The sequence below is a fragment of the Notolepis coatsorum genome (genome assembly GCF_963971535.1).
Source record: "Notolepis coatsorum genome assembly, contig: SCAFFOLD_193, whole genome shotgun sequence".
Taxonomy (NCBI): domain Eukaryota; kingdom Metazoa; phylum Chordata; class Actinopteri; order Aulopiformes; family Paralepididae; genus Notolepis; species Notolepis coatsorum.
Window position 1 is genome coordinate 83,681 of NW_028172772.1, and position 27,527 is coordinate 111,207.

At 43.8% G+C, this 27,527-nt stretch overlaps 1 protein-coding gene across 1 annotated transcript in view; it reads left to right on the forward strand.

The window, feature by feature from the left end:
* The window catches only part of arhgap25 (Rho GTPase activating protein 25), a gene marked incomplete at its 3' end in the record, with an annotated part of 44,513 nt that extends 17,261 nt beyond the window's left edge, over positions 1 to 27,252 (forward strand). Inside the window, exons 2-10 of the mRNA XM_084338950.1 lie at positions 6,672 to 6,880; positions 11,500 to 11,587; positions 13,246 to 13,359; positions 14,351 to 14,555; positions 15,741 to 15,873; positions 17,061 to 17,134; positions 21,165 to 21,286; positions 21,799 to 21,959; positions 26,719 to 27,252. Of these exons, the coding sequence (XP_084195076.1) occupies positions 6,672 to 6,880; positions 11,500 to 11,587; positions 13,246 to 13,359; positions 14,351 to 14,555; positions 15,741 to 15,873; positions 17,061 to 17,134; positions 21,165 to 21,286; positions 21,799 to 21,959; positions 26,719 to 27,252 (1,640 nt within the window). The remainder of the gene's footprint in view (positions 1 to 6,671; positions 6,881 to 11,499; positions 11,588 to 13,245; positions 13,360 to 14,350; positions 14,556 to 15,740; positions 15,874 to 17,060; positions 17,135 to 21,164; positions 21,287 to 21,798; positions 21,960 to 26,718) is intronic.
* Between the last annotated feature and the right edge of the window lie 275 nt (positions 27,253 to 27,527).

The following is a 27,527-nucleotide window of genomic DNA, read 5'->3' on the forward strand; positions in this document are numbered from 1 at the left end:
GTCTGCGCCTCAGAGAGCCTGAGGCCGGCTAGCTTTCTTCACTGTGGAGCTACAGTCTACGGAGAACAGCTGTATTCGTCTGTGGATCAAGAGACTATTGCACCGTCTCCTGTACTTGGAGTCTCCTTAGTCATCGTTGACCAGACTCTCTACTACCGACAGATCCTCTACCCCTGCTGGCTTACAACCGGGGGGACCCTTCCAGTATCTCCCGCTATATATTACTAGTGTACCATAGATATAATTCCCTAAGATTCAGGTTGTATAATTACCTCCTGCGTAACCAGAGAATGGACATTCATTATTGATTTGCCTACGCACATTCCTTTGCCTTATAAGCGCATCCAAAGTATAATAGAGAAGTATATTATGTACCTTTTGCTGCAATAAATACTTAATTACCATTTGTGTGGAACCGATTCATTGTGGGAAGTGTTCATCATATTTATATATCATGTACTGTATGGCCAGTAATTAAAGTACATAAAGCGGTAGTGGTTTAATGATACCATACTTATCAATACAGTCAGGGAATTGTACCCCTCAGTTACATAGCCTATACATTCTTATATGTAGCCTATTCTTATAAATTTTTATACGTAGCCTATACATTCTTATACATCTTATATGTAGCCTATACATTCTTATACATTGTTATAATGTAGCCTATACATTCTTATATGTAGCCTATACATTCTTATACATTATTATATGTAGCCTATACATTATTATTATATGTAGCCTATACATTCTTATACATCTTATATGTAGCCTATACATTCTTATACATTGTTATAATGTAGCCTATACATTCTCATACGTAGCCTATACATTCTTATACGTAGCCTATACATTCTTATGCATAGCCTATACATTGTTATATGTAGCCTATACATTATTATACATTGTTATATGTAACCTATACATTGTTATATGTAGCCTATACATTGTTATATGTAGCCTATACATTATTATACATTGTTAGATGTAGCCTATACATTGTTATATGTAACCTATACATTATTATACATTGTTAGATGTAGCCTATACATTGTTATATGTAACCTATACATTATTATATGTAGCCTATACATTGTTATATGTAGCCTATACATTGTTATATGTAGTGTTACGACCCTGGCTCAAAGGCACGCAACCTATGTGCAAAACCGACACCAAAACCTGTGTATTAACTCAAAGTGCTACTATATTAAGGAATTACTAGTGTAAACTAAAGGATAAGGACTGGAAGAACGTGACTATCTATCTGTTAACCACACTCTTCTAAACACCGACCCTGCATGTGTGTTACCAGGGCTGGTTTTAAAGATACTCCCAGCAGGTAACCAATCAGCACTAATTGGCTAATTGGCAGCCCTCACCTGCATGCCCCGTGACACAGGAGTGATCAGGCCTGCCTGCACAGTGACACAGGAGTGATCAGGCTCCTGGTACATAACATGTAGCCTATACATTCTTATACATAACCTATACATACCTACACGTAGTCTATACATCTTACACGTAGCCTATACATTCTATGGGAAACGTGCACACGTCAATCCCCCCTTGTCGATGCAACATTATTGAACTTGGCATGAAAGTGGTTCCGGTTGACGTGAGCGTTGTTAGACGGCGAGAGTTCAAAGTGTCTCTGAGGTCCAGCGGGCCGGGGACCCAGCTCTGCCCCATCATCATCATCACGCACCGTGAGGTCAGTTTGCGCTGGTCTGCCGAGGGTGTGGTGTCACGACCAACACCGTGTGTGGGCCCAGAGGCTCCTCCGTTCGCTCTTTAACTTTCCCCCCTCGTCATGGGACCAGAGAGCCTTCAAACGTCTAGGTGGAGACCTTCAAAGTGTCACTGGCCCTCCGGCGTTGATGCAGCGGCTTCCTGTTTACGCGGCCGGCCCTCCTCCTCCTCCTCCTCCTCCTCCTCCTCCTCCTCCTCCTCCTCCTCCTCTCTCATCTGACCCGACAGGCCACGGTGAATTTAAGAACAACTGAGCGACTGCGCTCAATCGCAATCTGTCCACTATCTCTCCGGGGCTGACCGCCCGGCGTGTCACTCCGCGGGTCTCCTCCCTCCCTGGACCACGTACGTCTCTGCCGCCAGTGTTTCATGTTTCCATTAGGAACCCCACCCCGGCCCCCGACTCACCCTTTCCTCCTAAAAACTGTTCCATGAACAACTGTAAGGCGGATAAAACGGTGAAATGTGTTTGTGATCGTCGAGTGGTTGTGAATTGATGGTGACCTAGCTACTATAGAGATCTAACGGGTTGAAAGAGTTCCAGCTGAGACATGTACTTTAATCACAATAACCTTTCCTCGTTCCTTTCCCAGCCTTTCTTACTGGGCTTCGTTGTTTAACAGTCAAGTCTATTTCGGGCGGCTACGTGGCGCAGTGGGCAAGTGCTGGAGACTAGGCTCGAACAGGCGCCTCCTGTTCGAGCCCCGCTCTCCACATTGCTTTCAGTTTAGCTGGTCGTCCACAGTAATACACATTGGCCGTATTACGGGGAGGGAAACTGATGGGTGGGGATCGGGCGTTGTGGACAGCGACTCCTACAGGTCTGTTGGTGCGCCTGCGCAGTAGAATCAAGAAGCGACAGGGGCGGGGCCCCTCAAAAGCCCAGACCCCCGACGCTGAAAGATCGAGCCGCGCAGGTGAAAAGATGCGACGGCTGTTACCTCGAGTATCGGAGGGGACTCGTGCTATGTATGACTTAGTCCACATTGCAGCCGGCTTGTGGGAGGCAAGAAACAACGTTCGAAGACAGGGGAGGGTTGAATTGGACGATATGAAAATTGGGATGGGAGAAAAATAGAAAATGGGAGAAAAAGTGGATAAAAAAAAACAGTCAAGTCTATTTCTAGGTCATTATTTCCGTTCTCTGAAACAATCACTGCATGCGCCTTCTACAGGCATGAGGTTGAGCCAGACAGTGGCTAGCATTTCCTTTTTATCGCCGCCACATGACACACAAGCGCACCATGAAACACTCTGTACAATATATTTGATGCTCTGCGTACCTCATTTAGTGATTAGTTAGTTTAGGTTTTTGATGCCTCGATGCTCTACTGAGCGATTGAGAAGGTCCTTTGTTCCTGCTGCGGTTACATTAACGAACACCGCAAGCTCTGTGTTGAGAGGCTCTCTTCTTCTCTTCTTTTTACTGTGTTATGTAACTTTTTTTGTTTTGGTCGACTTTTTTCTCCTCTTTTTCTATTTTTCTCCCATCCCAATTTAGCCGTGCCAATTCTCCCCTCCCCAGTCTTGAACGTTGCTCGCATATGCCCCCCACTGGTCGGTTGTAGGGAGGATAGAAGCCTTGCATCACATGTCCCCTCCGATACATGTGGAGGCAGCCTGTCACATCTTTTCACCTGCCAGCGCGGACTCTCAGTGGCGAGGTGTAACGTGTGGGAGGCTCACACTACCCCCGCCATTTCCTGTCTCTGCTGTGCAGGCGTCCCCCAACCGACCTGTAGGAGTCGCTGTCCACAACGTCCAGATTACCACCCATCGACTTCCACCCGCTGGCTCTGCCAATTGAGTTAGTATGACGGCCGGCCCAAGCCGGAGGCAACGCCGACAGCCGGAGTCGAACCCGGTGTCTCTTGCGTTGGTGACGAGCGCAACTTTGATACTCCCTGAGCCGTGAGAGCAGCCCACACCTGGAACAGTCTGCCAACACGGCTCAGGGAGTATCAAAGTTACATCTCATTTAAAACTAACTTAAAATCATGGTTGAGAGATGGTCAAGTGTGCGACCATTTTAACTGAGGGGTTGTATTTTAATGTATGTATTTTAGTGTATTGTAACCTATACTGATTCCTACTGTGTTTTAATTATTGTACTATGTTTTTTAACTGAGGGGTTGTATTTTAATGTATTTATTTGTATGTATTTTAGTGTATTGTAACCTATATTGATTCCTACTGTGTTTTAATTATTGTACTATGTTTTAATTATTGTTGTGCTCATGTCACCTGCCCCAGAGACTACAGTTGAAAATTAGCCAACTTGGCTAAACTGGCATATTTACAGTCAAATGTTCCTTAATATGCACTGTCTCTGTATTTTAAACCAATAAATACAAATACAAAAAAAATTCCGCTGCGCCACCCAGCCGCCTCTGTGTTATGTAACTTGTACTGTATGTTACTTGTACTGTATGTGTTGAGAGGCTCTCTTCTTCTCTTCTTTTTACTGTGTTATGTAACTTGTACTGTATGTTATTGTTTCTTGTTTGTGTATTTGTATTCGCTCTGGTGGCAAACCATGTTTCCCCTCGGGGATTAAGAATAAAACCATACCATACCATACCATACCATACCATACCATACCATACGATCATACCATACCATACCATACCATACCATATACCATACCATACCATACCATACCATACCATACCATACGATCATACCATACCATACCATACCATACCATACCATACCATACCATACCATACCATATACCATACCATACCATACCATACCATACAATCATACCATACCATACGATCATACCATACCATACCATACCATACCATACCATACCATACCATACGATCATACCATACCATACCATACCATACCATATACCATACCATACCATACCATACCATACGATCATACCATACCATACCATACCATACCATACCATATACCATACCATACCATACCATACCATACCATACCATACGATCATACCATACCATACCATACCATACCATACCATACCATACCATACCATACCATACCAGGGCCCTCATTCATCAACGTGTTCTACGCACAGATCTGTGCTTACCCTGTGCGTACGATCATTTCTAAGCAAAGAGTGGGATTCATCAATTTCAACTTGAACTTGACTTCGTGCTTACATCTACGCACAGTTCAGACCTGGCGTACCTAGCGCCCAGTGGTAGAATATATTATTACAACAAGGAAATTAGCTTCTGTGCATAATAACACTGGCACGTTCTGTACGAACCGTAGTTCATTATAGTTAATTGTAAAATAGCAACAGTAGTGTAATTATGGTCAAAACCCTATAAATAGCATTTGGAATAATAGATCTTTCTCTCAGAATGAATGCAGCATGGTTTATATAGCGTTATCGGAATATACGGGGTGTAGGCTACTGACTGACTGCGCTCCGCGTAGCTTGATTGATTGATTGATTGAAAAGTTTATTAACAGATTGCAGAATGGGTACAGTACAGTACAGCTCAGTACATACAATTGTTAATTGGGGATGCAGACCAACTTTCGTCTTGTTTACATCAGGGTCCCCCATTTTCAATTCATCATAAATCATAAAGCTCAACTCGTTATTATTCTGCGCAGACCGCAGAAACACGGGAACGGTTTGATTATATTTAAAAGGCTTTACGTTAAACGAAACAAGTGGAACTTCGAAGCTGTAAGCAGAATACAAGTCATATGAATATAGTGTTCTTCCCCCTTTTTACTGTATAAGAAAGAATAGAAAACGCATTGCAATGACACTATAGTGGACAGACTATGTATATGATGGGATTCAAGTTCGTGTTTTTGTTGCTCATAGGCATGCTGTCAGAGTATGATATCTTAATCAAACATTCTAGAACATTTGTCGTCACAGATCATGTCCTAATAGAACATAGGCTATGGCATGGATCGTGATATTGTGTGGACTGTTATTATTACTGTACACCGGTACCACCCATTGTGACAACAGCCTTGTGAGTCCCGCACACAAACATGATGGAATTCAAGTTCATGTATTGAAAGGCAGGCTATCATACATGCAGTGAGATTCATTGTTCTTGTATATGCTCTCGTATTATATTGTTTATATAGGCTACCCAATACTGACATCAAAATAGATTGTAGTATGCCTCTAGAAATCATATGCAGCAGGTAGAAAATTGACGGGAGATCCATCGCGATTTGGAATAAAATTGAGGAGAACTTTAATCCCTGGGGTATTAATCAAACAACACGGGAAAAGGCAGTCATATTCCAGCGTGGTCTTTATTAGCCGACAACAAAATAGATGCATCTAAAAATCATATAGCCAATCGAACACAACTAATAAAGGCATTCATATTACAGCACGGTTATAATGACACACAACCAACGCCAAACAGTGGTCAACGAACGGTCTTTATTAGTATTTTGAGCTGTCCAGGCAGAATTGCAGCAATGGTCTTAGGGAGCCGTTGATATCTGACATCACCGTTTACGAGTCCGCCTTTTATTTATCCCACAATACGCGATAGTGTCTTCTTGGTTCGACAGCAGTGAACAATCTTCATGGAGTTTCTCAGGGTTCCGCTCGGGTCCGTCCATTATTTCACATCCCATGGGGGGTGTTTCCTCATTTTCATGACCATATATGGATAATCATGCACGAGCATTGACGGTAGAACAAAGTGGTATTCATCAACACGGAGGACCATAGAGCCTGCGTACGCACGTGTGATGAATGCCGACTTCCCTGTGCGTACGCTAGTTCTACATTCCGTGCTTACGTGTGGAAGTAGGTCAAGTTCTACGTCCACGTTGATGAATGAGGGCCCCCAGGCATTGACACTTTGGTTGTCCTCCAAAACGTGACCTCACTTGTGACCTTCTAACGCTTGTACCGACCGACCCTCTTCTGCCCGTCTCGGCAGCGCGGTCCAGGAGTGTGATGCCGGGTGGTGAGGGCAGCCCGGGGTCCGCCTCGCCCGGCTCCTCCAGGTCCGTGGAGAGGCCACTGAAGACCGGCTGGCTGAAGAGGCAGCAGAGGTCCATAGTCAACAAGAACTGGCAGCAGCGCTACTTTGTCCTGAGGGGGAGCACACTGACCTACCATAAAGATGACAGAGAGGGTACCGTCCAGGTGAGAGGGGGAGGAGGAGGAGGAGGAGGAGGAGGAGGAGGAGGAGGAGGAGGAGGAGGAGGAGGAGGGGGGGAAGGAGGGGAAGGGGAAGGGGTGAGAGAATGAGAAGGTAAAGTGGGACATTCCATTGACTAAATTCAGTTAGAAGGTGTATACTGTTGTCATGGTTTCAGTTAAAAGGTGTATACTGTTGTCATGGTTTCAGTTAAAAGGTGTATACTGTTGTCATGGTTTCAGTTTAGGGGTCTCAAACTCGCGGCCCGCGGGCCAATTGCGGCCCGCTGGATGATATTTTGCGGCCCCCTACTTGACATCAAAGTTTAAAAAAAAAAGAAAAAAAATTGTTTATGTTGTGGGTCTTGTACAGCACTTTGTTCAACTTTGTCAGTGCTGTAAAGTTTAAACCTTTTTAAATCTTAGACAAACAAAACACTTTGCTTTCATGAAATATTGTAAGCCATCATTTGAGGCTTCATAAATGCAGCACAATGAACACAGATCTGTCAGTGCCGAGTCCGACCTCATCTTAAATAACAAACAGCATTGCTTGTTTCTTCGCCAGGCATTGTACCCTTCTTATACCATCCTCTGCCAGCTCTATTTGTCTATGGAGATGTTCACCTTCTTTGCAGGGCTATAACTTTTTTAATTGTATTGCTAAATTGACATTACTATGGCCCATTCAACATCAAGTATCTATCGTTCAGGGTGTAGGAACGTTTTACTTTTTCATTCACACATTCATACTAAAATACTGTCTAGACTCAGTATAAATATGTTTTTATCGTTTTCTGCTGTATTTCATAGAACGTGAGATATAGCCATTTATGCATATATTAGATCATCAAATGCAGTTTGATAGCGATTGACGCCAGATTAAAAATGTCAACTGTACATGGTCCTAGACATTATGACTTATCATCTGATGTTGACCGGAGGGGGGGGGGGTCGTTTATAATTCCGTGGCCCACGTTACATCATTTATGTAGTATGGGTGATATATATATATCAGAGCAGTTTGTATGGTTAATAATAATCAAAAACGCTGAAACTCACCGCAGCTTCCTCTTACCGTTGGGTGATCAGCGTGGAGCAAAAAGATCGTTATTATGGGATGTTGATCTAGATGAACGATTTCCGGGTTGTATAATACTATATACGTCCAAATAATGTTGTTTATTGAGTTATGGCAATGGATCGATTATCCAGTGTGTCGAGATGGAGTCCCAGGAGCGATAGCGAGTGGCGGACGGAATAGGGGGGGCACCAAGCACTTCCGGCCCACTTCCGGTTTGGCAACTCGCCGATCGGCCACCAGGTGGCGGTATTGAAGCGCTGGAGAGTTGAGTGGAGATCTACAGCACTAGTCATGGCTCCGTGGGTGAAATATTGAAATATTGATCTCGATGACGTCGTAATCCGTCATTGGCAGATTAAGCATGGCGAGGAATGATGTCTTAATCCGTCAATGGCGGAGAATGGGTTAACAAAGAGAGGCAGAGTTGATTTAGCAAAAAAAATAAATTAAAAAATAAATCATATATATATATATACATATGATGAGGAGGGGGTGGGTGGGTGGGAGAGAAATATACATACGGTGGGGAGAGAATATATACATATGGTGGGGAGGAGACTGTACATTTGGAGGGGGTGGGTGGGTGGGAGAGAAATATACATACGGCGGGGAGAGAATATATACATGCGGTGGGGAGGAGACTGTCTATTAGGAGGGGGTGGGGGGGTTTGGAAATTTACGGTGGCCAGTTTCGAATTGCAGCCTCCCGTGGGTGCTCTTTAAGAGCGGTTTTGAATGTGGGTAGGGGTTCACATTCCTTTACAGCTTTGGGTAGGGCGTTCCACATTGATGTGGCATAATTGCGAAACGTGTTTAGTCCCTTGTTTGAGCTGAATCTGGGTTTAACATGATTTGTTGAGCTTCCTCTGGTGTTGTGGTCGTGGTATTCACTGATCTTTGGGAAGTATTTTGACATGTACATGGGTACCTTAGTCGTATAGTGTATCTTGTAGACCAGGCCCATTGCAAGTTGCTGTACTCTGTCGTCTACTCTAAGCCATCCTAGGTTGTCAAAGTGGGCAGGGGTGAGGTGGGTTCTAGGGGTAAGGTCAAGTAGAAGTCTGACCAGTTTGTTTTGTGATGTTTGTAATCTTGTTTTTAGCACCTTTGAGGTGCTTTGGTACCATGAGGTGCAAGCATAGTCGTAGTACCCCTGAATGAGTGCTCCTGCCAGAGTCTTCAGGGTATTCTTGTTTACCAGAGAGGAGATCCGGTACAAGAATCGAGTTCATTGGTTGACTTGTTTTATTACCTTGGATGCCATTTTGTTACAGGAAAGATTTGCCTCTAGGATGGAACCCATGTAGGTAATTTCATCTTTCCTTGTGACAATATTGTCACCCACTGTAACTGAGAAGCCGTCGGTCTTGCTGAGTTTGTTATTTGAACCGAAGAGAATGGACTCTGTTTTGCCCATGTGTAATGATAGTTTTTATCGGCGAGCCATATGCAGATTTTGCCTAGTTCCGAGCTGAGGGTTTTTTCAACCTGTAACTTGTTCTTGTCAGAGACCAGCAGAGCTGAGTCGTCCGCAAACAGGAACAAGTTGCAGTCACAAGCTGTCATTTGCATAAATTAGGAACAGTAGCGGTCCTAGTATGCTTCCTTGTGGAACACCACATCTCACTGGGAGGGGGGGGGATAGGGTACCGTTTACCTCCACCATCTGTTTTCTCCCCTCCAGGTAGGATTGTATCCAGCTCACTGATAGACTATCAAAACCAATTGCTTTTAGTTTGTCAATCAGAATGGTGTGATTGACAGTGTCGAAGGCCTTTTGTAGGTCCAGCATGACCATGCCGCAGTATTTGCCCGCGTCCACCTCTTGTTTGATGTGGTCGTTCAAATAGAGAAGACATGTGTCAGTGGAGTGGGATGTTCTGAAGCCAGATTGGAATTCGTAGATTTGATTTTTTTCCGCAAGGTACTTTTCGACCTGTTCGTATACTATTTTTTCCATGACTTTCCAGATGGATGTAAGGATAGAAACAGGGCGGTAGTTGCCTGGGTCTAATTTGCTGCCCTTTTTGTGCAGGGGTGTTACTCTCGCAATTTTGAAGTCCTTGGGGACGTGTCCCTGTTTTATGGAGAGGTTTATTATGTATGTGATGACTGGGATGATGGCGGCTGCTGAGTTTCTGAGGAATTTGGAGGGGATGTTGTCATGGCCAGTGGCCTTGTTCGGTTGGAGGGCGCTCAGTTTTTTGAGTACCTCATCTGTAGTTACCATTTCCAGCTTGAAGTCGTCTTTGTGGACGCCTAGGTTCTTGTAGTATGCTACTATGTGTTCTACCCCATAATGCCCTGAGTGGGAGGGTAGTTTGTTTACCAGTGTTGTGGCTATATTTGTGACGAAAGTGTTTAAGTAATTGGCTACATCCAGCTTGTCTGTGATGAGCGTGTTGTCCGTCTTTATGTTTATGTTTGAGAACCCGGTTTTAAGTTTTTTACTGCAGCCTAGTTGATTATTGAGTCATTTCCAAATGTAAAGATACAAACTACGGGGGGCTGGGTAGCGCAGTGGACTAACCACTCGCCTACCACCGCAGAGACTCTGGGATCGAATCCAGCTGTCAGCAGTACCTCCGGCTTGGTCAGTCGTCCCTACTAACACAATTGGCAGTGATAGTAGGTGAGAAGCCGTGGGGTATGTATCCTGGTCATGAAAAGAAGCGGCTGGCGTAGCTCTACACCCTCCCCAGGCCGACAGTGGGGCAATGCGCACAGCGATCAGGAAGGGAATTACATAACGGCTAGATTGGGATGGGTGAAAAATACAGAAAAATCCCAAAATTAAATAGAATACAAAATAAACAAACTACGTTCTATTTTATGGCAATAAAATTCAGGTTTGTTCGACCCCGTGAGACATAATTACAAAAATAACGTAAAACATTTTTTTCACGCAAGACGGCTCCAAGTTTGACAGGGGCTGGCGTGAGCTGGGTAGTGTAGTTTTATGAAATTCGAAAGCACATCGAAAGCCCCGGGTCTCCTGTTTAATAGGACTACAGACACGTATGATGGCGTCATTTCCTTGCGCCAATATCCGCCGGTTTCCGATGCAATGCACAGAGAATTCTTTAAACTCATATTTCGCTAATAACACTTAAAATCATTGGTAAACAAACGTAGTGCTGAAAATATACACTTTGACTGCTGTTTTGATAGGGTTAGGGTCTTTACTCTTGGCTACATTTGAAAAAGTTATTAAAAGTAATTAATACGGACTGTATTGATCTATTAAATTGTATGACGAGCGACAGCAGGGTCCCCCTATTGGGGGACCTAATGGCTTAACAGGTTAAGGTAGAAGGTGTATAATGTTCTCATAACTTCAGTTAGAAGGTATATATTGTATAGATGTCCTGATCTGTTGTCTTTTCTTCTCCCCCAATGCCAAATCCAAAACTGAATTCCATAGAGATCTAAATGAAGGCTTAACCTGTGTCTTGGACCATGGCGCCTACAGTATGTTATGTGCATTCTGTTTTCCATTGTTGTGAGGTGGCTTTCAATGTGTCTGTACCCCTGTGCCCAGGGAATGATCCAGCTGAGATTCAGCAAAGTCAACGAGCTACCGGTGAACACAGATGACCCCAGCAAGTTCTTGTTTGAGATCAAACCACGTAAGCAAAGAAGGCTTGCCTTGTTTTGAAGGACTCAAATTCAGCTTTGAAATATATTATTTGGATGTCATACAGCAGTATGACATTTTGGTCTGTATTAGTGAGCTCCTAATCTGTGATGTTACACTGATGCACAGTAGCCTACAGCTCTACAGAGAACGGATTGTAAAAGATCCACCATGGGTGGCTTTCTGTTAATCAGAATTACATGATCTCATTTGGAAGCGATAGCTCTGCTATAAATATAAAGTTTGTTTGGATGTAAAAGGTCAGACAAATATTGCATGGGTCTGCAAAGGGCTACATTGGTGACATCACATAATTTGTTTAGGTTCTCTGATTTCTAGCTTTAGTAGACAATAGTTTACATTCTAAAATACTAATTGGACTCTCCTAGACTATGAGGACAACATTTGTGAACATCAGATCTTTCTCTTTCCAAACAGACTTTTGTCATCTTTCTCTTTCTTCTTGCCCCTGCTCTCCTTTCTCTCTCTCTCTTCTCCATACTCTCTGTCTGCCAGAAAAGGATAACAGACCCCTCGTTGATGGGGAGCACAGCCCACAGCCCAATGATCCCACAGCCCTATGTTCCCACAGCCCAATGGTCCCACAGCCCTATGTTCCCACAGCCCAATGGTCCCACAGCCCTATGTTCCCACATTTCTAAGACTTTTCTCAAAATTAGGCCCTATGTTCCCACAGCCCTATGTTCCCACATTTCTAAGATTTGTTTTTTTCACTCAAAATTAGGCCCTATCTTCCCACATTTCCCTTTTTCAAAAACGTCTACCTGATTTTATCCCCCTTTCTCTTAATTTGATAGCCAATTACACCCAACCTATTATCCAATTGTCCTCTGGTAGTAGAGGGTTCGTCCGGGAACATAGGGCTGTGGGACCATTGGGCTGTGGGAACATAGGGCCTAATTTTGAGAACAATCTTAGAAATGTGGGAACATAGGGCCTCATTTTGAGAGAGATCTTAGAAATGTGGGAACATAGGGCTGTGGGAACATAGGGCCAAATTTTCGGTGAAAAAAAATCTTACAAATGTGGGACCATTGGGCTGTGGGAACATAGGGCTGACCCCCGTTGATGTACGTATGCTTGTGTTGTTATTTTAGTGTCCTGCAAGGGCGGTTGGGTGGCGCAGCGGACTAAGTGCTCGTCACCAACGCAAGAGACACTGGTATCGAATCCGGCTGTCAGCGTTGCCTCCGGCTTGGCCGGCCGTCATACTGGCTCGATTGGCAGAGTCAGCGGGAGGGAAGCCGGTGGGTGGGTCCGGGTCGTTGTAAACAGCGACTCCTACAGTTCGGTCGGGGCGCCTGCACAGCGAGGGAAGGATCTGGAGGGAGGTAGTGTGACCTTCCACACGTTACACTCTCCCAGTGAGAGTCCGCGCTGCCAGGTGAAAAGAAGTGGTGGGATGGGTACACATGTGTCAGAGAAAGCATGTGATAGTCTCCGCCCTCCCGGACCGACGGTAGGGGGTAGAGTGCGCAACAACCAGGAAGGGGATTGGGAATTGGCATAATGACTAACATTGGGAGGGGAGAAAAACGGAAAAAGAAGGGGGAAAAAAGATAATTAAAAAAAGATTTTTTTGCGTCCTGCAGGCTCACACACCCTGTCTGTGTTGTGTGTGTGCTACAGGTAATAGTGGAGACAGAGAGCGCCATCCCTATGTCTTCATGGCCAACTCCCAGGCAGACATGGAGGACTGGGTTCGAACTCTGCGCAGGGTGATCGGAGGACCCAGTAGTGGAGGTACTGTTGGTTCACCAGCCGTACTCACTGAAGAAGTAATGGAAACAGAGATTGATTGATTGATTGATTGATTGATTGAAAACTTTATTAACAGATTGCAGAATGGGTACAATACAGTACGGCTCAATACACCAGACCAGAGAAAGACTTTCGTCTTGTTTACATCAGGGTCCCCCATTTTCAATTCATAATAACATTTATGACATACACAACATACAGATATACAGATATATATCATGACATTTATGACATACATTACATACAGATATACAGTACTGTTACATTTGTGACATACAAGATATGCAAATATACAGTACTGTTAAACAGCGATCCTAACAGAAAATATATACATACGAGGGGGAGGAAACTGTACATTAGGAGGGGGTCGGTTGGTGGCCGGTGGGAGGGGGGGTTCGGACATTTACGGGGGCCAGTTTCGAATTGCAGCCTCCCGTAGGTGCTCTTTGAGAGCGGTTTTGAAGATTGAGATAATGTATAACACTGTGACTATAATGGAAAGACACAATGCTGTAACTGTCATTTTCAGACCAGGAACAAACGTGCTTCTCTTCTCTGTTTGGTTGAACGAAAAAGTTATCCATGATATGCTGTTGGGTTCTTTTCTGAGTGTCACTCAGCATCACTGAGCACAGGGTGAAAGTACCATCTTCATGGACTTTTACTTTAAACCAACAGTGTTCAATATTACACTTACTGTACACTATTTTTGTATATTTTTACTGTATATTTTATATTAGAATGTATATACATAACATATTTATATCCCGGACCATGTTTTATTCTTAGGCTTATTTTTATTCTTATTCGTGACTTTGTTTTTGTCTACCTAAATGTTTACTGTTTACTGTGAGCGATTTGTAGTGCCAAATTTCCCTCTGGATGAATAAAGTATTTCTATTCTATTCTATTCTATTCTATTCTATTCTATTCTATTCTATTCTATTCTATTCTATTCTATTCTATTCCGCAGTGTTTGGGAGAGGCCTCTCAGACACCGTCACGTACGAGCGGCGCTTTGGGCCTCACATGGTGCCCATCCTGGTGCAGAAGTGTGCCGAGTTCATCAGGGAACAGGGCCTGAACGAGGAGGGCATCTTCCGCCTCCCGGGACAGGACACCTTAGTCAAGCAGTTCAGAGATGCCTTCGATGCGGGGGAGAGGCCTTCCTTCCCGAGGTACTGAGTTGAGATAGGCTATATGCAGACCTGGGTGACATCCTTTTAAGGCCTGTGTGCGTGCGCTCAAATCTACCTCAAGTGGTTTCGGTGGGCATATACACTTTTAAGTATTTTTTCACTATTTAAAGCACACCAGGGCACGCTCATCCCCCCCCCTGGTTGGGCTGAACGGACTGAAAAGACCTTTCAAAATATTTATTTTGGGCAAAGTTTATTGGGCAAAGTTAAAACAAACACACAATCCAAACAAATCCCCTTCAAATTGATTGTACTGAATAGAAATCTAAAACGTCTAGCCTGTGTGGATTTCCTTTACTTCCCTCCAAAACTGTATTTCAGTAACATAGTCTAATAGCATAGGCGCTTGACTTAACCCGTTCACTGCCGCACTACCAAAACGGTTAACCCTTTCACTGCGACAATACACAGAAGGTTAACCCTTTTCACTGCCACACAACAGCCGGTTAACCCTTTCACTGCCACACGACAGAAGGTTAACCCTTTACTATCACGACCGTCGTTGTGTGATAGTAAAGGGTTAACCTTCTGTCGTGTGGCAGTGAAAGGGTTAAAGGGGCCAACACTGTGCAAAGCGTTAAACAATAACCTCTCACGTTGCCTTACTTACACCGTCATCAATTAACAGCCCGTAACGCTGTCATCCTTTCTGTGAGTGAGAACAGTGATGAGAGCGATGAAGACAGGGTGATAAGACAGAGGACACTGATACTTCCCCTCGCTGCTCTGCGGCTCGCACCACTTCCTGTTCTGACGGGCGCACAGGAGGAGGCCTGCATTACTCAACATCACAATGCGTTTTTTCTTATGACCGACAATGTGACACACTCACTGTTACTAAAGTGAACCCTTTCACTACCACCACTACAGAAGGTTGACTCTTTCACTACCACACTACAGACAGTTGGTGTGGTTGTGAAAGGGTTAACCTTCTGTAGTATTATGGTCGTGAAAGGGTTAACCCGTGGTCGTGTGGCAGTGGAAGGGTTAACCTTCTGTATTGTCGCAGTGATAGGGTTAACCATTTTGGTAGTGTGGCAGTGAAATGGTTAATGTGATCAGAGTTATGGGGGTAGGGAGGGGCGGGGTAACACTGGCTCTATTATGTATAATGTGTGTTTGAGGGAGGAGATCATTTACTGCTTCCTTCGTCACTGCTTGCAGTGATACAGATGTCCACACGGTGGCGTCGCTGCTCAAGCTGTATCTGCGGGAGCTACCTGAGCCAGTGGTGCCCTGGACTCAGTACCAAGACTTCCTGGACTGTACCTGGCTGCTGGACCCCAAAAGTGACAGGGTATATGGGTCACATTTTATGTTTTTGTAAATGTACAAATGTAACTCGTCTGTGTGGGTTTGTATGGATGTGCACTCAAAGTGCATTTGTATGCCTGTGTGCAGGGGTGTAGCTCCAGATTCTGGGCCCCATGAAAGAATGTATTTGTAGGCCCCCAGTGAATGCGAGCGCGCGTAAGCACGCAAGCGGAAATTTTTTTGGCCATTTTTTTATTGATGAAAACGCATAATATGGTTTTTACCTATACATTCGGATCAGCAGTTCAGCACCTGCACTGTTGGTGGGTGAGCCTAGTAAAGGATGTCGCATTGCGTTCATCTTCAATGAATGGACCAATGCAATAGTCTACCAAAGCCCCCCCTCTCTCTCTATATATCTCACATACACACACACACACACACAAACACACACACACACACACACACACACACACACACACACACACACACACACACACACACACACACACACACACACACACACACACACACACACACACACACACACACACACACACACTTCAGAAACAAACATAGTATCAATGAGAGCATCAATAATACACCTGAGTGATGTCTAGTAAAAAAAAATAAAAATAAAAAAATTGGCCCTTGGAATCATCCTAAGCTACCCCCCCCCCCCCCCCCCCCCCCCAGCTACGCCCCGGCCTGTGTGTATGTGTGCACACTGTATTTTTAAAGCCATGATCCAGGATTTATTTTTCATCATATATTGAATCTTATCTCTGGGGTATATTCATATACATGGGCTGCATACGTCTTGAAGAGTTTAGATAGATAAATAGATAGATAGATAGATGGATAGATGGATAGATGGATAGATGGATAGATGGATAGATGGATAGATGGATAGATGGATAGATGGATAGATGGATGGATGGATGGATGGATGGATGGATGGATGGATGGATGGATGGATGGATGGATGGATGGATGGATGGATGGATGGATGGATGGATGGATGGATGGATGGATGGATGGATGGATGGATGGATGGATGGATGGATGGATGGTATTTACCTGCTGTGTGCGTCACTTCATCAAGAGCTCAGTCAACTGAAAGAGAATGAGAATCTCCATTAATCTTTGTGGTGCACTGCTGGGGCCGGGCTGCCCATTTATTCACATTTGTATCACTGAATATACGCATTATATCTTCTGTCCTGTCAGGGTCGAGATAAATTGGAGAAACAAATCACCCTTCTTCCCAGAGTGAACTACAACCTCCTCGGCTACATCTGCAGGTGAGATATCTCTCTGCAACCGAGGTACAGAGGACCACGTGTAAATCAGTAAATGGACTGCGTTCGCTGCTTTTATCGAAATCGTTTTACAATTTATGCCTCACATCATTCACCCATTCGCTTGCTCGCACACACACACACACGCACGCACGCACGCACGCACATCGGTACAAAACATTTCCGTTTTATACCGTTTTGAATATGAATATAGTTTGGGTGCTTCTGAGTAATTCCAGGAAAATACGCGATAATAGCCCTTTAGTGGAATACACTAAACATACACTAAACACCTGATTATCGAATCTTCCTGAAGTCAACGCTAGATCATCATTATTATCCTTCCTCATGCAAGAATGAAAAGAGCCCTGGACCGCGGGGCTCCGCCGCCACCTCCTCCCACCCAACGGCACACAGCCACACATACACACACACACACACACACACACACACACACACACACACACACACACACACACACACACACACACACACACACACACACACACACACACACACACACACACACACACACACACACACACACACACACACACACACACACACACACACACACACACACACACAGAGACAGCTTCGATCAGGGTAGAAAGAAATATCAGATCAACGCAAGCTTTTATATATAGTGTTCTTACCTGGTATCTGATGTGATGCAAAAGAAATAATCCAATTATCTGATCGCCATTCCAAATACTGCTCATGGAGGTCCGTCCCACATTACCGAGCGTTACACACGAACGGGCGGGCGGGGTTACTGTTCCATACCATCGTTGCAAAGGCCTACCTTGCCTGAGCACCTAAACCCCACGCGCACGGCTCGGATCATCCCAGAAAAGAAACTACACCATTTATAATGGAGTGCAATACCAGCTGGAAGGCATAGGTGGCGGTATTTGCCCTTTTGCAAGCTCAGCCCCATTCCCAATGATAACATCAGGTTGGATGGATGAAAATGAATGGATATAGCTAATAAAAGAAATAACGATTCAAACCAGACTTTTCTCGGGATTGGCGCTGAACGGTTGGCGAGTTAACCCGACTTTTTCCGTGATTGGCGCAGAATGAGTTAAAGGAACAATCCTACCTGGAGGGGAGAGAACAGATGGTGGAGGTAAATGGTACTCTACCCCCCACCCCCCCTCCCAGTAAGCTGTGGTGTTCCACAAGGAAGCATACTAGGACCGTTACTGTTCCTAATTTATGCAAATGACATGTCGTCAGCTTGTGACTGCAACTTGTTCCTGTTCGCGGACGACTCAGTCCTGCTGGTCTTTGACAAGAACAAGTTACAGGTTGAAAAAACCCTCAGCTCAGAACTCGGCAGAATCTGCACCTGGCTCGCTGATAACAAACTATCATTACACCTGGGTAAAACAGAGTCCATTCTCTTCGGATCAAATAACAAACTCAGCAAGACCAATGGCTTGTCGGTTACAGTGGGTGACAATATTGTCACAAGGAAAGATGAAATTACATACCTGGGTTAGTGGGTTTTTTGTTTTATAGCCCTATAAATAATATAAACATGTTTAAAATGAATAATATTTACTCATTTTAAGTATGTTTGTATTTCCAATGCACAATATAACGTTATTATCTCAAATAAAAAACACTCGTTTTCCTGAGCAGGAAGTGACATCACGTTTTTTTTATTTTTTCGTATTTCTCGGCCCGGGCTAGACGCGATAGCGCTCTGAGTGCGCGTCACAGTTTGATCGCTGTATCCGTCACAGCCAATCAGTGCATAACGCGTTGTGCGTTGAAATATGACTATTATGTTGGAATCCGGGCGCGATTTGAAGCGGTCTAGCCAGTAGCGTCAAGAATTTCTGTAGCCGCATTTCGCGGAGACGCTCTCTGATTGGCCGACGCCAGTATTTTTTTCCGTAGCAGAATTTCACAGAGACGATCTCTGATTGGCCGAATCCAATTTCTAATGTTCCAATTCTAGGTTATTCCTAGGTTGGTCCGTTGGTGGAGATAGTTGTGTTGTTGTGAGAATGATGCAGGCAGCTGTTTGTCTTAGAGCGTGCCGTGACTGCAAGTTCTTTAGACTGTTAAGCTTAGGCACTCTTTCAAAGTTGGTTAAGGTTAGAGTTTGTCTTAGAGCATGGCGATAGAACGCCAGGTAGTTTGCAGTCTGTTCGAGCGGAAATGGACAAAGGAATGTACTTGTGTTGTGCTAACAAGCTAACACTTGGCTAACAAGCTATATGGCGGATGCAGTCTGGAGACAGTGGACAGTGGTCTGGAATACATCAACAGTGGATTATACACGTTTATCAAGCTCTCCTGCCCTGGACGTTTCAACTAAACAGTGAGTCTCTCTCTCTCTCTCTCTCTCTCTCTCTCGCTCTCTCTCTCGCTATACACAGCTGTCTCCGCGAAATGCGGCTACGGAAAAAAGTATTGACTGTGCTTGCTGAGACGATAATTAATAGGCTAGCGATTCAAAACGCGCTGCTGTGTTGTGAACTATAACATTAATTTAGCTGCTGCTGATGCATAATGAATGAATGGTGAGTTGTTTAAAATGACAACATACATGTGTTAATTATTTGATTTGATTGATCCGAGAGACAGAGAGAGATTGCTCCAGAGCATCTCAGAGCATTACATTTTCAACTCGACCTATTAACGTGAACTGCGACCCACAAGGCACCAGCGGCAGCGGCCGCCACTGATCCAATGTAATAAAAAAAGTCAACCAATGAACTATATTCCTGTACCGGATCTCCTCTCTGGTAAACAAGAATACCCTGAAGACTCTAACAGGAGCACTCATTCAAGGGTACTACGACTATGCTTGCACCTCATGGTACCAAAGCACCTCAAAGGCGCTTAAAACAAAATTACAAACATCACAAAACAAACTGGTCAGACTACTGCTTGACCTTACTCCTAAAACCCACCTCACCCCTGCCCATTTTGATAACCTAGGATGGCTTAGAGTAGACGACAAGAGTACAGCAACTTGCAATGGGCCTGGTCTACATTAAGATACACTACACCACTAAGGTACCCATGTACATGTCGAAATACTTCCCAAACAGTTAATACCACGACCACAACACCAGAGGGAGTTCCACAAATCATGTTCAACCGAGATTCGGCACAAACAAGGGACTAAAAATGTGAATCCCTACCCACCTTCAAAACCGCTGTCAAAGAGCACCTACAATTAGAAACTGCTGCAATTCGAAACTGGCCCCCGTAAATGGCCAAACCCCCCCTCCCACCCCCTCCTAATGTACAGTTTCCTCCCCATCGTATGTATATATTTTCTGTTAGGATCTCTGTTTAACAGTACCGAATATTTGCATATCTTGTATGTCACAAATGTAACAGTAGCCTACTGTATACCTGTATGTCATAAATGTCATGATATATATCTGTATATCTGTATGTTGTGTATGTCATAAATGTCATTATGAATTGAAAATGGGGGACCCTGATGTAAACAAGACAAAAGTCTTTCTCTGGTCTGCATTCCCTTAACAATTGTGTGTATTGAGCCGTACTGTATTGTACCCATTCTGCAATCTGTTAAATAAAGTTTTCAATCAACCAATCACGGCAACATTATGGGAAAATATACAGTCAGACAAGAAGATAGACACGAATCTCCTCTCTGTGCATTCAGTAGTAGCTAAGCTATCCAGCTGCAAGCTAGCCTAGTTTAGCACAAAATAATGGAAGCAGATACGGATCAGCTATTCTAACTGATCATCATTTGTGCTAAGCTAGGACTAGGTTAGCTTGCAGCCAGATAACGTTTTACTGTAATTGCCATATCTTCTTGTCTGATGCTGGAGAAGACAGTAGCCTATGTGCATTTAACAAAAAGTTGGCATCTTCCTTTTAGTTTAAAAGTTTAAAGATGAAAGATCTTTTAAGATTAAAAGATTAAAAGTTCCTTTGAAATTAACAGATGGCTGCTCTACCTCCTGAGCCACTGTCACACCAATAGTTTGAGCATGAATAATAATCCCTGTTTATCTTTGTTTTGAAGGTTCTTGTTTGAGGTGCAACTGAACTCCAAGGTGAACAAGATGAGCGTGGAGAACTTGGCCACAGTAATGGGTATCAACCTCCTCAAGCCCCAGATAGAAGACCCCATCACAATGATGAAGGGTGAGACTGGAGACTTCTTTTTTCCCAGGGGACCAACATTTTCAGAATAAATAGCCTATTATAGGATTCATATTAAGCTACTTTGTTAAACTTTAATTTACTAGCCTGCAGTGTTTTATTCCTGCATATCTATTTTTCAATAGACTTGAGGTTGTTTTGGCTTCCAGAGAATAATTTTGGGACCCATTTGAATCTTACCAAGACCCACCTGTGGGTCCCGACACACTTTGAAATACACTGCAGTAGGCTGCTGAGCAAATGTAACAAATGTATCTAACTAAACTAAGCTAGGTAAATTGATTTATTTTGATAAATGACCAAGAAAAAACATGGAAGGAAGCCACTGTATTTATAATGCAAAAAAACGTGTTTATTAAAGGGGCACTTCACCAAAAAGCATTTTCTTTGCATTATTCAGTTGATTCCCTCTCCATTTTCTTTGTACATTTTGATAAATTCTCGACATGAGTGAAAGTTTGTAGAAAAGAACATCTGCTGTACCCCCCTTGTAGCAACTCCCCAGATCCAGAAGCTGATGACCGCCCTGATCAGACAGCATGAGGCTCTGTTCCCTCCTTCAAAAGACGTCCCGTCTCGTCTCGCCAGCAAGACTCACAGCAAGAAGAGCAAAGTCCCTTGCAGCTTCGTTGGCTGGGAGTCTCAGTCTACTGAGGTGGGGACATCTATGAGCGTTTACATTACAGCAAAGTACCAATATATGACAATAAATAGTCCTTAACCGTCTGTAGTGTGGTAGTGAAAGGTTAACCTTCTGTAGTGTGGTAGTGAAAGGTTAACCGTCTGTAGTGTGGTAGTGAAAGGTTAACCTTCTGTAGTGTGGTAGTGAAAGGTTAACCGTCTGTAGTGTGGTTTGATTGATTGATTGATTGAAAAGTTTATTAACAGATTGCAGAATGGGTACAGTACAGTACAGCTCAATACATACAATTGTTAAGGGGATGCAGACCAGAGAAAGACTTTCGTCTTGTTTACATCAGGGTCCCCCATTTTCAATTCATCATAACATATATGACATACATGACATACAGATAGACAGTACTGCTACATTTATACATTTATGACATATCAGATTTGCAAATACAGTACTGTTTGTGATACAAAAAGTGTCCAGAAAAAAGAGTGTATATACATTTGACGTAGAAACTGTACATTGGAGGAGGTTGGGTGGGTGGGTGGGGGCTGTACATTGGAGGGGGACACACACACACTGTACTCTGTACATTGGAATACTGACAAAGCCATGCTTGGTAATTTACTGTACAACTGGGTTAAGACATTTGTAGGGGCCAGTTTCGAATTGCAGTCTCCTGTAGGTGTTCTTTGAGAGTGTTTTTGAAAGTGGGTAGTGATTCACATTCCTTTACAGCTTTGGGTAGGGCGTTCCACATTGATGTGGCATAATTGCGAAACGTGTTTAGCCCTTGTTTGAGCCGAATCTGGGTTTAACATGATTTGTGGAGCTCCCTCTGGTGTTGTGATCGTGGTATTCACTGACCTTTGGGAAGTATTTTGACATGTACATGGGTACCTTGGTTGCGTAGTGTATCTTGTAGACCAGGCCCATTGCAAGTTGCATTGCTGTACTCTGTCGTCTACTCTAAGCCATAGTGTTGTAGTAAAAGGTTAACCTTCTGTAGTGTGGTAGTGAAAGGTTAACCTTCTGTAGTGTGGTAGTGAAAGGTTAACCGTCTGTAGTGTGGTAGTGAAAGGGTTAACCCTTTCTCGTGTGGCAGTGACCCTTCTGTATTGTCGCAGTGAAAGGGTTAACCATTTGGTAGTGTGGTAGTGAAAGATTTTCATGACATGTCATGACTGAACAGATCTCAGGATGTGATGCAGTTCACTATATAGAGCATAACCACATGCCTCTATGGAATATTATGATCTATATGCAGATCACGTTCATCTAAAACATGCAGGCACTAGTAACTTTGAAGGAAAAGAAAAATACAGACTTACAAAAACATTAGAGCCCGACCAATACTGGATTTTTGGGGCGATGCTGATTCCAATATTATGGAGTAAAATAATTCTGAAATCTATATATTGGCTGACATTCATATATATATTTATATTGTAGTCCCACACCTTATTTCTTCCAAGGTTTTGTAAACATTGCATTTTCTCTACATTGTGTTTTGTAAAATAAAATAAAAACATTCATATTGGTGCCTGTCGGCCAACATATACGCCGATACCAATAGAATAGAATAGAAGTACTTTATTGATCCAGAGGGAAATTCAGCACTACAGATCGCTCACAATAAACATTTAGGTAGTCAAAATCTAAAATAACAAATAAGAATAAAAATACAGTCTGGGATATACATTCTAAAATATGTATATACATTCTAAAATATACAGCCAAAAATATACAGTAATATACAGTAAAATGTACAGTAATAAATGTAAAAAGAAAGAAAAAAGTAAAGTGTTGATGTAAAAGTCAAAAGTCATATGTCAAAAAGACCAGGAAGGTTACCAGAGTTTGTACTGTCACTCAGTGAGGCAGTGAGGCACAGTGATGTGTTGTAAAGTCTGATGGCTGTTGGAATGAAGTACTTCCTGTGACGTTCAGTGTTACATCTTGGGAGTCTGAGTCTAACACTGAACGTGCTCCTTCTATCAGCTAAGTCTGTGTATAGTGGGTGGGTGGGAGGGGTTGTCCATCATGGCGTGGAGCTTAGCAAGGCTCCTCCTCTCCGCCACCACCATCAGAGTCCAGCTCCACCCCCACCACGTTACTGGCCTTCCTGACCAGCTTTTCCAGCCTGTTTGCGTCCCCCGCTCTCAGTCCGCTCCCCCAGCAGGCCACTGCGCACAAGAAGGTGCCCGGCCGTCACCACCGACTCGTAGAACATCCTCAACATCCTTGTACAGACGTTGAAGGATCTCAGCCTTCTGAGGAAGTAGAGGCGGCTCTGGCCCTTCTTGTCGAGTGCCTCAGTGTGTTTTGACCCTTTCAGTTTATTGTCAATGTGCACTCCGAGGTATTTATAATCCTCAACCATGTCCACGTCGACCCCCCCTGATGGAAACGTGGGTCACAGGTGTACTCCTCCTCCTCCCCAGATCCACAGCCAGTTCCCTGGTCTTCGTCACATTGAGCTGGAGGTGGTTCTTTTCGCACCATGTGACGAAGTCCGCCACCATCCTTTATACATCCCACTTTCGCAGAGTCATCAGAAAACTTCTGAAGGTGGCAGTACTCTGAATAGTGGAAGTCGTTGGTGTAGACACTGACAGTGAAGAGGAAGGGGGAGAGGACTGTCCCCTGCGGGGCCCCGGTGTTGCTGACCAGTCTGTCTGACATACAGCCTTGTAGGCGCACATACTGTGGTCTGCCCGTCAAATAGTCAACAACCCAGGACACCAGGGGGGCCTCTACCGGCATCACCTCCAGCTTCTCACCCAGCAGCCCAGGCCTTATGGCAGGGCTATTCAACTGGCGGCCCGCGGGCCAGATACGGCCCGCGGGATGATTCTGACCGGCCCGCCAAAGATTACATGATAATAATAAAAAAAAAATATATATATATATATATATATTTTTTTTTTATATTTTTTTATTTTTTATTTTTTTACTTTTTTTTTCATGTCAACGTTAACACGCACAATTGAGCCAAAAGTCACTCAATTAATGACAGATTTCATTGATAAATTGAGGGAAAACTTTGCAAGTCGATTTGATGAATTTGACATGTCCAGAGAATTGATGCATTTTGTGAGCAACCCATTTGCCAATGTAGCTGCTATTTCCACAAAAGGACAAGAGTTCCTTGCATCACTTCACATTGATGAAGGTCTCCTGCAACTTGAAATAATTGACATGCAAGCATCATCTGCTCTGAAGCAGGCACTTGAGAATGAATCCACCACAACATTTTGGATAAAGTGTATTCATGTCAAGACATTCCCCAAAATAAAAACGCTGGCAATATCTGTGCTAACAATGTTTGGCTCAACATACACCTGTGAATCCAGTTTCTCTCACATGAATGCCATTAAAACAAGCAACGTGCCTCCTTGACAAATGAGCATTTGCATCACTGTTTGCGGGTAGCCCTCACTTCCTATGAACCCTCTTTCTCTGCCATTGCCCAGTCAAAGAAGTGCAATCGCTCTCATTAGATGTGTGTATGTAGGCTAGGCCTGTCTGCCCCCCACCCCCCTGATGTTTGAGAGTTAAGAGTGGACAATACGTGCTAATAAGATGCTGTGATTTGCTGTTGTTGCACAGACATGAAGCACTTTTTCATAAGCTCAGCTGCACTATAAATGTGTTTTTTTTGTTCAAGTGTTGATGTTAGAATGTTCAGATGCACATCATGCACTTGTTTGTTTTTTATTTTATTTTTATATTGAAATGTTGAGGAGGAGATGTTGCAGTTGTTGCCAGTCATACATGAAGCACTTTTTGCAGGAGATGTTGCAGATGTGGCACATAAATGAAGCACTTTTTTTGAAAAGTATACTACTTTTGCAATGTAGTTAAATAAAAGTTGTGAAAATGTGGTTGCGTGTTGTGTCAAGTGTACATATATTCATAGCACGGGGAGGCGCCGTGGCAGTCCGGCCCCTGGCCCCTTGGGTTTCTGACAATGTGGCCCCCTGAACAATTTAGTTGAATAGCCCTGCCTTATGGTATCGAAAGCACTGGAGAAGTAAAAGACATGACTCTCACAGTGCTCCCCGGCTTGTCTAGATGAGTGTAGGCTCTGTTCAGCAGGTAGATGACAGCGTCCTCTACCCCCAGTCGAGGCTGGTAGGCGAACTGGAGTGGGTCGAGGTGGGGTTTGATCACCGGGCGGAGTTGCTCCAGGACCAACCTCTCCATGGTCTTCATAATGTGAGAGGTTAGAGCCCCCGGCCTGTAGTCCTTGGACGTGCTGGGATGTGAGCACTTAGGGACAGGGACCACACAGTGTCGGGACTTTCTGCAGCCTCTGGCTCCTATGTGCTGGAGCACAGAGCACCTTGAGTACAGAGGCTATCAGGGGCCGCTGTGTCAAACCTGTTGTCAAACCGGGTCAGCTGCGATAGGCAAGGAGGACATTATGCAGTCATACTTTTACCGTTGATATTCAAATATATTCAATGTCATATGCTTATCAAATATTGTACTTAACAATACAAAAGTTACAAAAGTACTATTTCATCAGTGTATTTCTACTTTGACCTAAGTAAAGGAATTATATATGATATATATGGTTGCATATATATATATATATATATATATATATATATATATATATATATATATATATATATATATATATATATATATATATATATATATATATATATATATATATATATATATATATATATATATATATATATATAATGTATAAGTTACTCTTCTCTCTATTGTATCTGTAAACGTGTTTCCAACCATGGGCCTCTTCCAGCTGGGCGACACCTCTCTGTCTGAGTCTCCAGAAGAGGATGAAGATGACAGTCCAGGGCTGGAGGGAGGAGAGAGCAGCCCCACGGCCCTCTCTAAGGAGCCCCACTCAGATCCATGGTCAGAGAGCCCCCGCAAGCGCACCCAGACCCTACCCGCCTTCAACTGCCCTCTCGTCGGGGCGGCGGCCAAGGCTGACACCCTGAAGCGATGGAGCCGTATCCAGGAGAGTGTCGAGGAGAGGAGCGTGACCTTCTCGGAGGACATCTTTAAGATCCTGGATCTCCAGAGGTCCTCGTTGTTTGGTAGTCCTCAGAAGACCAGCAAGGAGGCAGTGGCCAGGAGAGGAAGTGATGTCACGGCCAGTTATGTTGATAACTCCCCTAAAGCCAGCAGTGACTCGCGGCCCCCTCAGACACTGGGTTCTCAGAGGAGTGTAGAGGCTCCTGTAGTGACTGTTCCAGATCCCTTGTCAATCAGTGAGGCTGAAAACCGGCGAGGCAGTCAACCGCAGTCACCTCAGCTTATTGACAGGTGAGGTCATCATCATCATCATCATCATCATCATCATCATCATCATCATCATCATCATCATCATCATCATCATTTATTTATTCGTACATGGGAAATTACCACAGTCCAACAGTACATATTCATATAATTCACCAAATCCCATGGCCAAAAGGAACAGGAAGAACACACACCGATAGATGTATTGCGTAAAACCAAACAGAATAGACCCATTTTGCAAAAATGGAAACATCAACACAACCAAATTAAATCAACATAAATAAACCCATTTTGTGTATCTAT